The 12,491-nt window shown below is 32.6% G+C and overlaps 2 protein-coding genes across 5 annotated transcripts in view; both read right to left on the minus strand.

The window, feature by feature from the left end:
• The window catches only part of LOC123321548 (neurotrimin-like), a 652,977-nt gene that overhangs the window by 311,748 nt on the left and 328,738 nt on the right, over window positions 1-12,491 (minus strand). The gene's annotated exons all lie outside the window — the stretch shown is intronic.
• Window positions 4,317-11,130, minus strand: LOC123321550. The gene is made up of 2 exons (XM_044909215.1): window positions 10,694-11,130; window positions 4,317-5,212 (listed from the first exon to the last, which is right to left on the minus strand). The coding sequence occupies exon 2, from the start codon at window positions 5,180-5,182 to the stop codon at window positions 4,547-4,549; it is 636 nt and encodes a 211-aa protein (XP_044765150.1). The 5' UTR covers window positions 5,183-5,212; window positions 10,694-11,130; the 3' UTR covers window positions 4,317-4,546.

Genomic DNA, 12,491 nt, shown 5'->3' on the forward strand with positions numbered 1-12,491 from the left:
AAAGCCAGAAAACACAAGTCTATCAAGGGCAACCAGTTTCCACAGAGCAAATGTCGAAACCTTTTTTGATAATTACAGTAGAGCCCTTCAAAAACATTCATTCACAGCAAGCAGAATCTTTAATCTAGATGAAACTGGTGTCATGACCGTAGTGCAGGCTCTTAACTTAATTGCTGAAAGAGGTGTGAAGCAGGTGGGACAATCTGTTTCTGGTGAGCGTGAAACCCTGGTAACAATGGTTGGCATAATCAGTGCATCAGGAAATACAATTTCACCCGTATTTATCTTTCCTAGAGCTCGTTTTCATGACACTTTTATGAACGGTTCACCACCTGGAAGCATTGGTTTAGTGAATAGTCCAAGCAGTGGCTGGATGACAGCGCAACTCTTCTTGCAAACTTTGAAGCACATAGTGAATCATACGAAATCCACCAAACAAGATCCAATCCTCATTGTCATGGACAACCATGAAAGCCATTGCTCGTTGGAGGCCATTTTATATGCCAGGGATAATGGCATAACAATAGTAACTTTCCCCCCCCCCATAGTTCGCATCGTCTACAGCCTCTTGACGTCTCTGTATTAGGACCATTTAAGGGAAAATATAAAATAGCTTCCAATGACTGGCAAAACCATCACTATTCATAATATCGCTGAGCTGGCTGGAAAAGCATTCGAAAATTCATTCACAATGAAAAACATCTTATCTGGTTTTCGGAAAACAGGAATATTTCCTTTGGACAGAAACATATTCACAGATGAAGATTTTGACCCATCTTCTGTCACTGATAGACTACCACCTGATGCCCAACTTCCTGTGTCATCAAATGACCCTTTAAACATCTGGACATCTCAACAGATTGAAGAACCATCTACTTCATGTGATATCATATCTGAGCAATCCACGTTCAATAAACATATTAACCTCGCCGACAAATCTACGAATGCCTTTTCGTCTCATCGAGTAGAACCTCACTTTTCTGGTGCCACCAACGTTGTTTCACCTGCATCGGCTATCTCTGATGGGATTTCTCACTGCTCCAATTCTGCTTCGGTTATTTCACCAGAAATTGTACGTCCTTTTCTTAAGGCACCTGCTAGAATTGAAAACTATCGTGGTAGAAGAAAAGGTCGCTCAAACATTCTGACAGAAACACCTGAGAAGGAAGCATTGGAACAAGAAATGATAGAAAAGACAACAAGCAGACAGAAAAAGAATGTTATGAAAAAAGTTTTTGAATCTGAAAAAATTAACACAAAGTTGAAACCAACTGAAAAAATTGTCAAAAATAGAGTCGCACAAAAAGAAGACACATCTGATGATAGTGATACATTCTCCACCCGTGATGATTCTGACGATCTTATGTCAGAACAACACACAGACAGTGATCTGGTTGATGAAGTTGAATATCATAATTTGTCCGTGAACGATTTTGTTCTGGTGAAGTCTTGTACGAAGAAAACCGTAGTTCATTACGTTGGTTTGATAAAACAAAAAAATAGGGATGGCACCTTTGAAATACAGTTCTTAAGAAAATAAGGGCTGAAATTTCAGTTTCCCCCAATAGATGATGTCAGCAATGTGGAGTTTGAGGACATAGTTCGAAAACTACAGCGTCCAGTTACTGCCAAAGGTACTGGAAGAACCTCATCCTCGCTATATTTTCATTTCAATTATACCCGATATAGTAACGTTAGTTACTTTTCGACGCAAATCTGTTTTGTGAATTATTCGACTGAATAAAATTTATTTTTCATTATATTGTTCATTTTGTTCAAACCTGCCCCTCTTCAAGTTCAAATGTGCCCCGTAGAGGGGAATAACTTCTGGGTGGTGCAGGTTCTGGATATAATGGTTCCGTGAGTATTGAGTTGAGACTGTTCATTATTACTACTGTGAAATATTTCCCGAATGACTAAGTGAGAGTTTAGGTGGGGTGATGCGTTCACCATCCACAAGCAGAGATGAAATTACTACTCATACTATAGTTATCTCAACTAAGTTCACGACCAACAGGATCCCAGAGAGGTTTATGGAGTTTGTCAGATGAAATAATGGTATTTTTGTTGATATATAATTTGGTACGCTTTATCAGTCGAGAGAATTCAATTTCCGCATTTTTGTGAATTTCTTGCATTTTAATTCTTAGCGAATCAATGAAAAATTTTCAGATGCTCTATTGCGTCAAGGATATATGAGTAAAAACCCATGCTTGTATTCTTCTAGTAGAATTGGCATTTTCTCGAGAGGACAAGCTAAATTTATCAGAAACTCCAAATTGGAAAAAAAAAATTTATAAGCAGTTTTTTATGTCAGTTTTCTGATTTGAGTACATGTTCACCTAGTTAATTGTTTCCAGAACATCTGAAAATTAATGTAGGAATCTATTCTTAATGTTCTTGTTACGTTTTCTGGAGTGAGACGTGCTTCAAAGTAGAAAGACATGATTCTGTAGCGAGAAAAGAACTTTCATCATCCCAACCTAGACGTAGGAAACAATAAGAAGATCTGCTACATATCCTCTGTTCAGAAAGGAATTTGCTCATTAAGGTAAGTCATCTGCATCGCATGAAGCCATAGGCGATTTGGAAGATAGAAATTCAGCAGAAGAGATAATTCTGAAGTCGTTTGAGATTTTCATAGTTATTGATTTGTTTTAAATAATTTACTAATTTTCGATATTTTTTATAATTGATATTGTTGAAACATCACAATATTAACGTTCATCTTAATTTTCCTCTAGGAATCAAAAATTTTCTATTATTTTGAAGTGGTGACTCGACTTCTTTCAATTTCATTGACTATGTGGATTGAGAGCTGAATACTAACTCCAAAGTTTTACATTTCATAGCTTTTGACAATGAAGGGGAAAGTAGGAAAGCACAAAAATCTGTGGTTTCTTACGGTTTTCATTTAGATAAGAATTCTAAGAAATTTGTGGAGTGAAACCTCGAGTGAAACCATAAGTGAGATTAGACAACTGTCTGATCTCATTGCTGTGTGTTATATATGGGATATTTATTATTTTGGTAGTGCAGATGAAGTGGTTGTACGTATTTGTTTTTTCATGAATAATCTGCAGTCATAGGATGATAATTAATTGGGAGATGATGAAGATGTATCATAAGAAATAAATTCTGATGAAGAGGAGAATGAAAATGACGAAATCACTAGACTACATCGATTCGAGGGTTTGTTTGCATTAACATTCCGAGACGTGGAGTATAGTATCCGTCCATTTGATGCAAAACAAAACTATCTAGTTAGGAAATGGTTTAAGAATTTTCAGGAAATTTATGAATTGATGCGGTGGAATGAAGTCCACAAGTTGATATTTCGGAAAAAATCTATGGTCGGACTGGCAAAGCTTTTCGTTCAGTCAGAGAAAGGAATTACGAAAAGGTCAATACTGAAAAAAATATAAATGCGGAGTTCGAAGTTCAAGAGAGTAGTGCTCAAATTCATAAGTTATTGATGGCAAGGAAGAAGAAGGGAGCGGAGTCAGTGCAAGAATATGTGCTGATTAGGAGTAAAATTGAAAATAGAGGAAATATTGAATCTGAACCTGATTCAATACATAATTGAAGGTATTCAGAATGACACTTAAGCCTTACGAGTTCATGTGCTTCCCAAAGGAGCATTGAATTTGAACGCAATCGTGGACATAATATTTTTCTACAAGCAGATCTTATCCTTAAAGACGATGAAGTTGTTATTTTCAAGAAAGGAAAGAACAATTTCGTGTTCAAGCTTAACAAAAAAGAAAGAAGTTACAAAATTGGTATTGTTGGTAAGAGAAATATGAAGAATGACGAAACTTTGGAAACAGTATAGATGGATACAATGCGAAGAATGATTGTTAGCATGAAAATTCATTAAATAATAATACCACTAAATTTCCATAACATAGTTTGGTACATTTCGTTGAGCAGAAGGTTGGCATGGCAATAAGCGATATCTTCCTGCCTAACCTGATTATTGTGGAAAATAAAAAAAAATTACGAGTAATGACATGAAATGAAGCTAATAAAAACAGCAAGAAGAAAAATCAGACTTCAATCGATCATGGTTGGAGGAATAGAGGAGAGAAAGGGAAAAGTACGCCTACATAAATTGTTGATAGAACTGTTGGAATATTTCTCCACTTTCCTTAACTCCGCTGGTAGATACATAATTCAGAATAATATCCGATGGACGTATGCAATTGGAAGTGTCGGCATAGATGACTATCAAGAACAGGTGGTTGGTGAATATCCGATGAACGTTTGTGCGAAATATATAATTATGAATTTTGGGATGAAGACTTGGTTTTAAAAAAAAACACTTTATTTACAATAGAGAATATTTGAATATTCTGTGTAAACTATGACTATCGACTAAGGCTCTAGATCTATTTCTTCAATGAAGGCAAGGAAGAAGATGCTTTTATACAAATATCTTATCTATAGGATGTGACTCAGCACTGCAGGTGTTCACTGCTGACTTTGCAGGCTGCAACATAGTCATATACAATACTTATGCTTAACCTTGATAAGTAACATTGAATTAATATGGGGTGCGATTACATAATTCCTCCCCCCTTTGGATAAAGGTATCACCTCTTTGAGGTGTAGCTTTAAAATTATGAAAAACTTTACAAATTACCCAAATAACTGTTAAAATTATTATAAGAATCAAAATAATCATAAATGTTGATATCGATGAATTCCATTTCCAGTCTTCAATTTCGTCTAGCTGGATATCTGGAATCTCTTCATCCTTGACGTTGAAGTCTTCTTTCTCTTCTTCCTTGGAGTGATTAGTAAAAAATGTGGGTTTTGGTAGAACGATGTATTTTTCCTCGTTCTTAACTTGGATGGGGTAAATTTCCTTTTGATTGTTACTTATGATACACTTGGACTGAATTATAGCCATTGGCGGGGTAAAATGATACTTTGTCTGCTGTGGGCATTTTTCTTGAATTTCCAAATTATTAATCGATAAAATATTTCCATCTTCTAATGTTTTTAAATTTGGTGCTGAGGGTGATTCTCTTCTGGGACAGCTTTCTAGATGAGTTTTCAGAACATTTTTCATGCATTCTGGAGGCCTGTCGAGGGAATCTTGATCACAGAGGTAGTCTTCCTCTACTTGATGACATTGTTTCGTGGACCATCTTAGTTCTTCGTCTCGAGTGAGCATATAGGGGTTTGTGAAAGGAAGGGACAAATTCCGTTGAGGGATATAGTAGAACTTGTATAGATTATATTTTTCCTCGTATACCGTTGGAATTGAAATTAGAAACAACAATGTTTTTTCTTTGAAAATGACTTTAGTATGACATATCTGAAAATAATCTTTTAAATGATGCATTGGAATAATAGTATCGTTTTTGATAATTTCCGCAAATTTTGTGTAAGGGAGAATAGATTCATGCAGGATGTGCAATCTTGCAAAGCTCACTGCTGTTTGAATCTCATCCAAAATATTTTTGATGTCTTTAATTTCAAAAGTCATGAGATGCATTTGTTCAATACGTTCAAGTTGAGGTACAGTACGAAGCAATTTGAAATTTTCAGTTAATTTTTGAAATTTATTAATGTACTTATTTTTCAAGTCATTTATAATAGTAGCAATTTGTTTTTGATTCCTCATAAGTGTCTCTTCGTTTTTCTTTATACTTTCAAAATAACTTTGGTAAAGCTCTTCGTCATCAGAATCCAATGTTCCAAATAGTATCTTTGATATTTTGCCTCCAACATTAATCAATCCTCTTTTTTCTCTAATTCTCTGAGTTAAAAGTTCTTCTAATGTTTTTACATTTATTAAATTTGAATGCTGTAAATACTGATAGTGTGCTGTCTGAGAAAACCCTAGTTGTTTATTTTTAAAATGATCAATCTCTTTTTGATATTTGATTATTAGGTCTTCAATTTGACTCAAATCAATATGATAAATCAATTGTATATGCCTTTTCGTAATATAGGCTTTTCCTAATAAGATTGGAAGAATATTATTTTCTAAGGGAATAATTGTGAGGTTCGTTATTAATTCTACTGCCTCGAGTATTATGAAAATAAATGTGACGTATTTCATCTTGATCTGAAACAAAATATTCAACTACTTTTTTCTTTGTTTCAAAATTTTCTTATGATAAATGTGCTTATTTTTATTATCTTGAATTCTATGTGTATCGATTTCGCGAATGTCTACTTTTTTATACACGGGATCGAGTTTACGCGTTATTGGATTTTTAATAAAAGTGGGGTTTTCATTTAATTCATGAGTACTTTTTGCTGAACGCTTTTCGTTTAATTTATCTAACTTTTCGGTTGCCCTCTTTTGATTTTTCTCCAAGTGTTTCGTTATATCATTTAAATTCTCAATATAATTCTCAACGTAATTTTGAATTTTCTCATTGTGAGTTTGTTCGATTGGTAAAGAATAATTTTGATCTGCTTTTATTATTTGCATAGGCGTTAATTCTAGGCTGGAATGATTTGAATTATTATAACTTAACAAGGCTTGTGCCAATTTACTTTGGAATGATGAGTTTTTAGATTCAATAGTTCTCATTTGTTCGATCAGGGTTGAATGGAATCTTTCCACTAGAGCATTTGAATTAGGATTATAATTAGTAATATAATGAATTTCTATTTGATGGACTCTGCAAAAATCTTGTACTACGCTATTTTTAAATTCAAGTCCATTGTCACAGGTTATTTTTATAGGAATGCCATAATGACTGAAAAATATTATTAATTTATCTACTATTTCTGTTCCCGTTTTCTGAAGTAAAGGGTAACACTGACCCAACCTTGAAAATGAGTCTACAATGCTCAAACAATAATTTTGTCCAAATCTTATAGTATCACAATAAATGTGTGTGAAAGGTTTTGATCCTATCGGGTTTGGTTTAAACTGTAATTCAATGGGTGTTCTTTCGTACTTATTCTTTTGACAAATTTCACATGCATTAATATAATTTTGAACATCTCTATTCATATTCGGCCAATAATACTTTTTTCTCAAACTTATTAAATTTTCTCTTAAGCCACGATGAATAGTCTTGGTTTCATGATATTGTTGAATTCTTAAAAGTTGTTCTTCTTTATCTTCTATATCTTCTAGTAAAATATTTGAAATTTTGAAATTGAGGGTTTTATAATCGAATTTATTCTGTAAAATGTTTATAAAAGGTTTTTCTAATTCCTGAGACGCGAAATATATTGTGTATGACTTTTTAGGTTGTACGAATTCTTTAATAAACTGAAAAATATCTTTATCAATTGAATTAATGGACACTCTTAATCTGAGTTTATCTCCAAATAATTTAATTTTCGTAACATTAAAATTCGATGCTGTTTTGAAAATAATTTGTAACGGATAGGCATTTACGCTTCTTTCAGTGTAAGGAATTTCTAAAATGGGGTTTTCAATACCACTATGAACTGTGACATCGCTGTGTATAATAACATTTCCTGTTTTTAATTCACTTAAATCTTCATTTTCTAAAACTGGCAATTCCTCATTAGGGTTAATTAAAAGATCAACGCATTCGTCTAGTTCATCATCTGATATGTGATTAATCAAAGAAATTTCGTCATCTTCGATTCCATTAAACTCTTCAATATACTCATTTTTTGATCTTGATAAATAATAAATAATTACATTGATTTTTGATTCGTTGAAAATATATTTGATCATATTGTAAATGCATGACCATTCTAGTCTATCTAAGCCACTTGCTAATCGCGGTAATGCTAAATATTTGTCATTATTATATTCGCATAATTCTTTGAGCTTGATTAAACATTCAAAAACATTTTCATAATTAGGTTTATCAAAATAAAATTCTTTCGTTATTAAATAATAAATATTCTTATTGTCTTTTCTAATAAACGCGACTTCACCAATAGTCTTATTTTGTAGCTTCAATTCATCTACATTTCCGTATTTATTTTTAAAAATTGACGCGATACCTTTACTCATTTCTAGATCGCTAGATACACAGTGTGCAAATGAATACTTTTTTGGAGCTTTAAATAAATTTCCTTCTTTTTCCTTAACATTATTAGATTCAGGAATTTCATTATTTTCGTTTAATTTTAAGAAGTTTTCATACGTTTTCTCATTTTCAGATTTCCATATAATTCTACTTAACGCATCGGCATTATTCATGGATCCTTTTCTATACTTGATTTCGTAATCGTATTCTTCTAACTTAATTCTCCAGCGCATTAATCTTGAATTCGGTTCTTTTAACGAAAATAGCCAAATTAATGGTTTATGATCTGTATAGATCGTGAATTTCCTTCCGTAGAGGTATGGTCGAAAATGCTTACATGACCAAACAATTGATAATAATTCTTTTTCTATCGTGCTATATCGAGTTTCAGCGGGATTTAGAGTACGACTTGCGTAGGCGATCGGAAGATCATCAGGTGGTTCTCCTTGAGATAAAACGGAACCTATCGCAAAACCTGACGTATCAGTTGTCAAAACAAAGGGCGCATTAAAATCGGGATATCGAAGTATTGGGTGATTCAATAAATTATTTTTGCATAATTCAAAAGATTCAATGTATTCAGAATTATCAATATTTATTTTCGCATTCTTCTTCAAACACATTGTCAATGGTTTAGTAATTTTCGCAAAATTGGGAATGAATTTTCTGTAGTATCCTATAAGACCAAGGAAAGATTTAATTTCCTTCTGTGTTTTAGGAATAGGATAATTTTGAATCGCTTCTAATTTATTTGGATTTGGTTTGATTTTACTTGGAAAATTCAACGGTTGACCCGGCAATTGAAGGACTTTATCATTAGTTTGAAAGATTTTTATAAGTTGACTTTTTATTTTAGGTTCTAAGTGACTCAAATCTATAGGAATTCTTGTTGGATTTTGACAAACTTGTTGATATTTGAAAGGGATTTGACAATAATCATTTTCTAAAACCATATTTTTGAAATCAATTCTCAAATCGTATTTATTAAGAAAATCTGCTCCTATTAGACCATCATAATTTTTATGAAATTTATAAAGAACAAAGGGATGACAATCATTCATTTTTAATTCGGGAAATAAAGGCAATAAAACTTTTTCATTTGACGTTTGGGATCTGAAACATGCAGTAAGGGTAGTATCTTCTCTAAAAATATTTTCTTTAAAATTATTATAAGCGAATTTTGGATCAATTAGACAAACTGAACATCCACTATCAATCAATAATTTACATTTCGGATATTCAAATTCTATATAGGGTAATTGATTATGATATTCTAACGTCTGATTTAAGTCAATGCGAGTTTTTCGGCTGATTGACGAAAATTTTGATTGGCATTTGATTGCATCTTTGACGTAGAAGGTTTTGATTGATTATAAAAATTCTCTTTTCGCTTTTCTTCTTCAGCGTGAGTTAATTCTTCGAACGTGAAATTAGGAATATTTTCATTACGATGATTATTCGCATTTGGATAATTTTCATTACGATTATTATAGAAGTTTCTTTGTGGATTAACATTATATTGCGTTGAATAATTCGCTCGTTTCTGCGGGTAGTTTCTAGTCTGTATAGACATTTTTTCAGGCGGACTATTATTTCTATAATTAGGGTTAGGCTTGAAAACATTAATATTTGGATTTCGTTGTGGATTTGGTCTTTCAAAAGTTTCGCGATATGAAGGATAATGAGTTTTCACTGGCCGCTGTTGAATCTGAATCGGCTGAGATGGAAAATTCTGCTGATTATTATAAAATCTATTATTTCTCGGTTGATGATTGAACGAATAATTATTTCGGTACGTCGATTGACAATTAAATGCTTTATTCGACAATTGCACATTCTTGGTGCGACGGCTCCTATCTAATAATTCATATTGTGCCATGTTGCACAGATAATCCTTCACGGCATTGACCGTTTCGTCGAAAGAAAGTGCATTATTGGTAATTAAATAAGTTCTCAATTCTACAGGGGCATTCGAAATCAGCACGGTTTTACAAATTTTATGAATATTAGATTTATAAATTTGTTTTTCTGGATCAGGCATTAAATCGGCATCAATTCTATAATTTATTCTGATTTTCATTGCAATAATTTTATCAATGAAAGCTAATAAATCTTCATGAGGTTTTTTAGTCGAAAATTGTAGATTATGAATCAAAACGTCTAAATTAATATTATCACCGAATTTGCTATATAAAAAGTTCTTTAGTAATCCCCAATTATCAGGAACATCAGATGTAGAAACCTCAGCTAGGGCTCTATCAGTCAGTTTTGATTTAACGACAGCATAACAATAATTCTTTACTATTTGATTTTCTTCAGCAAACATCAATAGATATTGTTCGGAACTTTTAATAAACGAATGAAGTTCATTTTCAATACCAGAAAATTTAGGCAAGAGCATACCAAATTTTTCAGCTAGTGACAAATCTATTCTCTCTTGAGCCATCTTATTTATTTTCTTTTTACGACCCGAAAAATGTTTAATCGACGTAATCGTGAAATATAAAAGTATTAAATATTATGAAGTAATTACGGTATCAAGATAAATTATCAATATTAAAATAGTAATCGGTTTTTTCTTATAAAAGAAACCTAGGAAAAACTCTTTAGTGATCGGTTTTTTCAAAGAAACCTAGGAAAAACTATACAAGTTCACTAATTTTTTACCAGATTAGGGAAACTGGGGAGAAATAGGAAATGCTCACCGATAGTCTTGAAGTCGTTGAGGTCGCTACTCCGTCAATCGGACTCTCTGGTCTTCTTCCACTGGTTCTTCAGGGTGTGCTTGATGGTTGAAACCAACAGGTATCTGATCTGGAGCTGGTACTCTTGACTGGCACTATTCACTCTTCTTCAGACCTGGCACAATCCCATCACCTCGTCGCCAATTATGAATTTTGGGATGAAGACTTGGTTTTTAAAAAAAACACTTTATTTACAATAGAGAATATTTGAATATTCTGTGTAAACTATGACTATCGACTAAGGCTCTAGATCTATTTCTTCAATGAAGGCAAGGAAGAAGATGCTTTTATACAAATATCTTATCTATAGGATGTGACTCAGCACTGCAGGTGTTCACTGCTGACTTTGCAGGCTGCAACATAGTCATATACAATACTTATGCTTAACCTTGATAAGTAACATTGAATTAATATGGGGTGCGATTACATAATTATATGTTTACATTCACTCCGAGCAAAAAATGGAATAATTTCCAGAAATTCGAAATAAACACACTCAATCACCAAAAATTCTAAGCACATGCAGTTTTCTGGCTATCGAAAAACATCAAAATGGACCGAATAAACTTCAACCAGAATATTAATAATGGAAAAATCAAGAAATGGGTTTGATGTCTGTTAAAAATACATATAAAAAAATCGAATAAATCAATTGAATAATTCGTCTACATGCTGTTGATTTTTCTTATATTTCAATGGATTTTGAATTTATTGAATTTCAATTTTTATTATTATTAATATAGAGGCGAATCGTTTTCACTTCTAGATGAATAATACAGGGCCCTTCAGAAACAACGGATGTTTTTCAAAATTGTAGAACATCGAGAGTAGTCCCGTGGTGGTAGGGATAATGGTTTTGTTCGAAGATTATAGAGTTAGGTAATGATATAATCTTTGGTTTTGGATAGAGGTAGACGTGCAGTTTTAGTTGGCAACACACCTTCAAATGAGAAACCTAAATTGCTACCAGTAAATGACGAATAAATTTTTTTATTTTACAGTAGTACTGAGGAAATGAGAAGGATAATTAATAACTCAAAAAACAAAAAAGGAGGTGTAGATGGAATTAATTCTAAAATTATAAAACATCCAACTGAATTTATAGTTATTCCTTTAGTACACATAATTAGTTTAAGTATCTCTACTGCCATCTGGCCAGATGCATTCAAATGTGCAGAAATTGAACCTATATCAAAAGCATTGACAAGCATCTTGTTTTGAATTATCGTCCTATCTCTCTAATTTCCAATATTGCTGAAATATTTGAATCCATCATATTTAATAGGATTTTCAAATTCTGTCTCAAGTGTAATATTTTTTTTCCCAATCAATTTGGATTTATTGAAAATAGGGGAACCAAAGATGCTTAAGCTACATCAGTTGAAATAATAATTGATAAAATAGACAAAAACAAAAACGAAGCCATTACTGCAACTTTTCTAGATGTGGCAAAAGCCTTTGATACAGTTAATCATGGTATTTTGTTAGATAAACTTAAAAAATATGGTATAAGAGGACATGCAAATGCCCTCCTAAGCAGCTACTTATCAAATAGGTATCAAAGAGTGAAAATAAATGAAGCCTACAGCGAACAAAAATTAGTTACAACTGGTGTTCCACAAGGAACTATATTGAGATCTCTTTTGTTTGTTCTGTATATAAATGGCATGTTAACTGAATCACCAGAAAACGCCATTTTTCCCTATGCTGATGATACAGTTGTTCATATGCTCAAGACTGAACGACAGTTAAATCTCAA

Source organism: Coccinella septempunctata, chromosome X (genome assembly GCF_907165205.1).
Source record: "Coccinella septempunctata chromosome X, icCocSept1.1, whole genome shotgun sequence".
NCBI lineage: Eukaryota > Metazoa > Arthropoda > Insecta > Coleoptera > Coccinellidae > Coccinella > Coccinella septempunctata.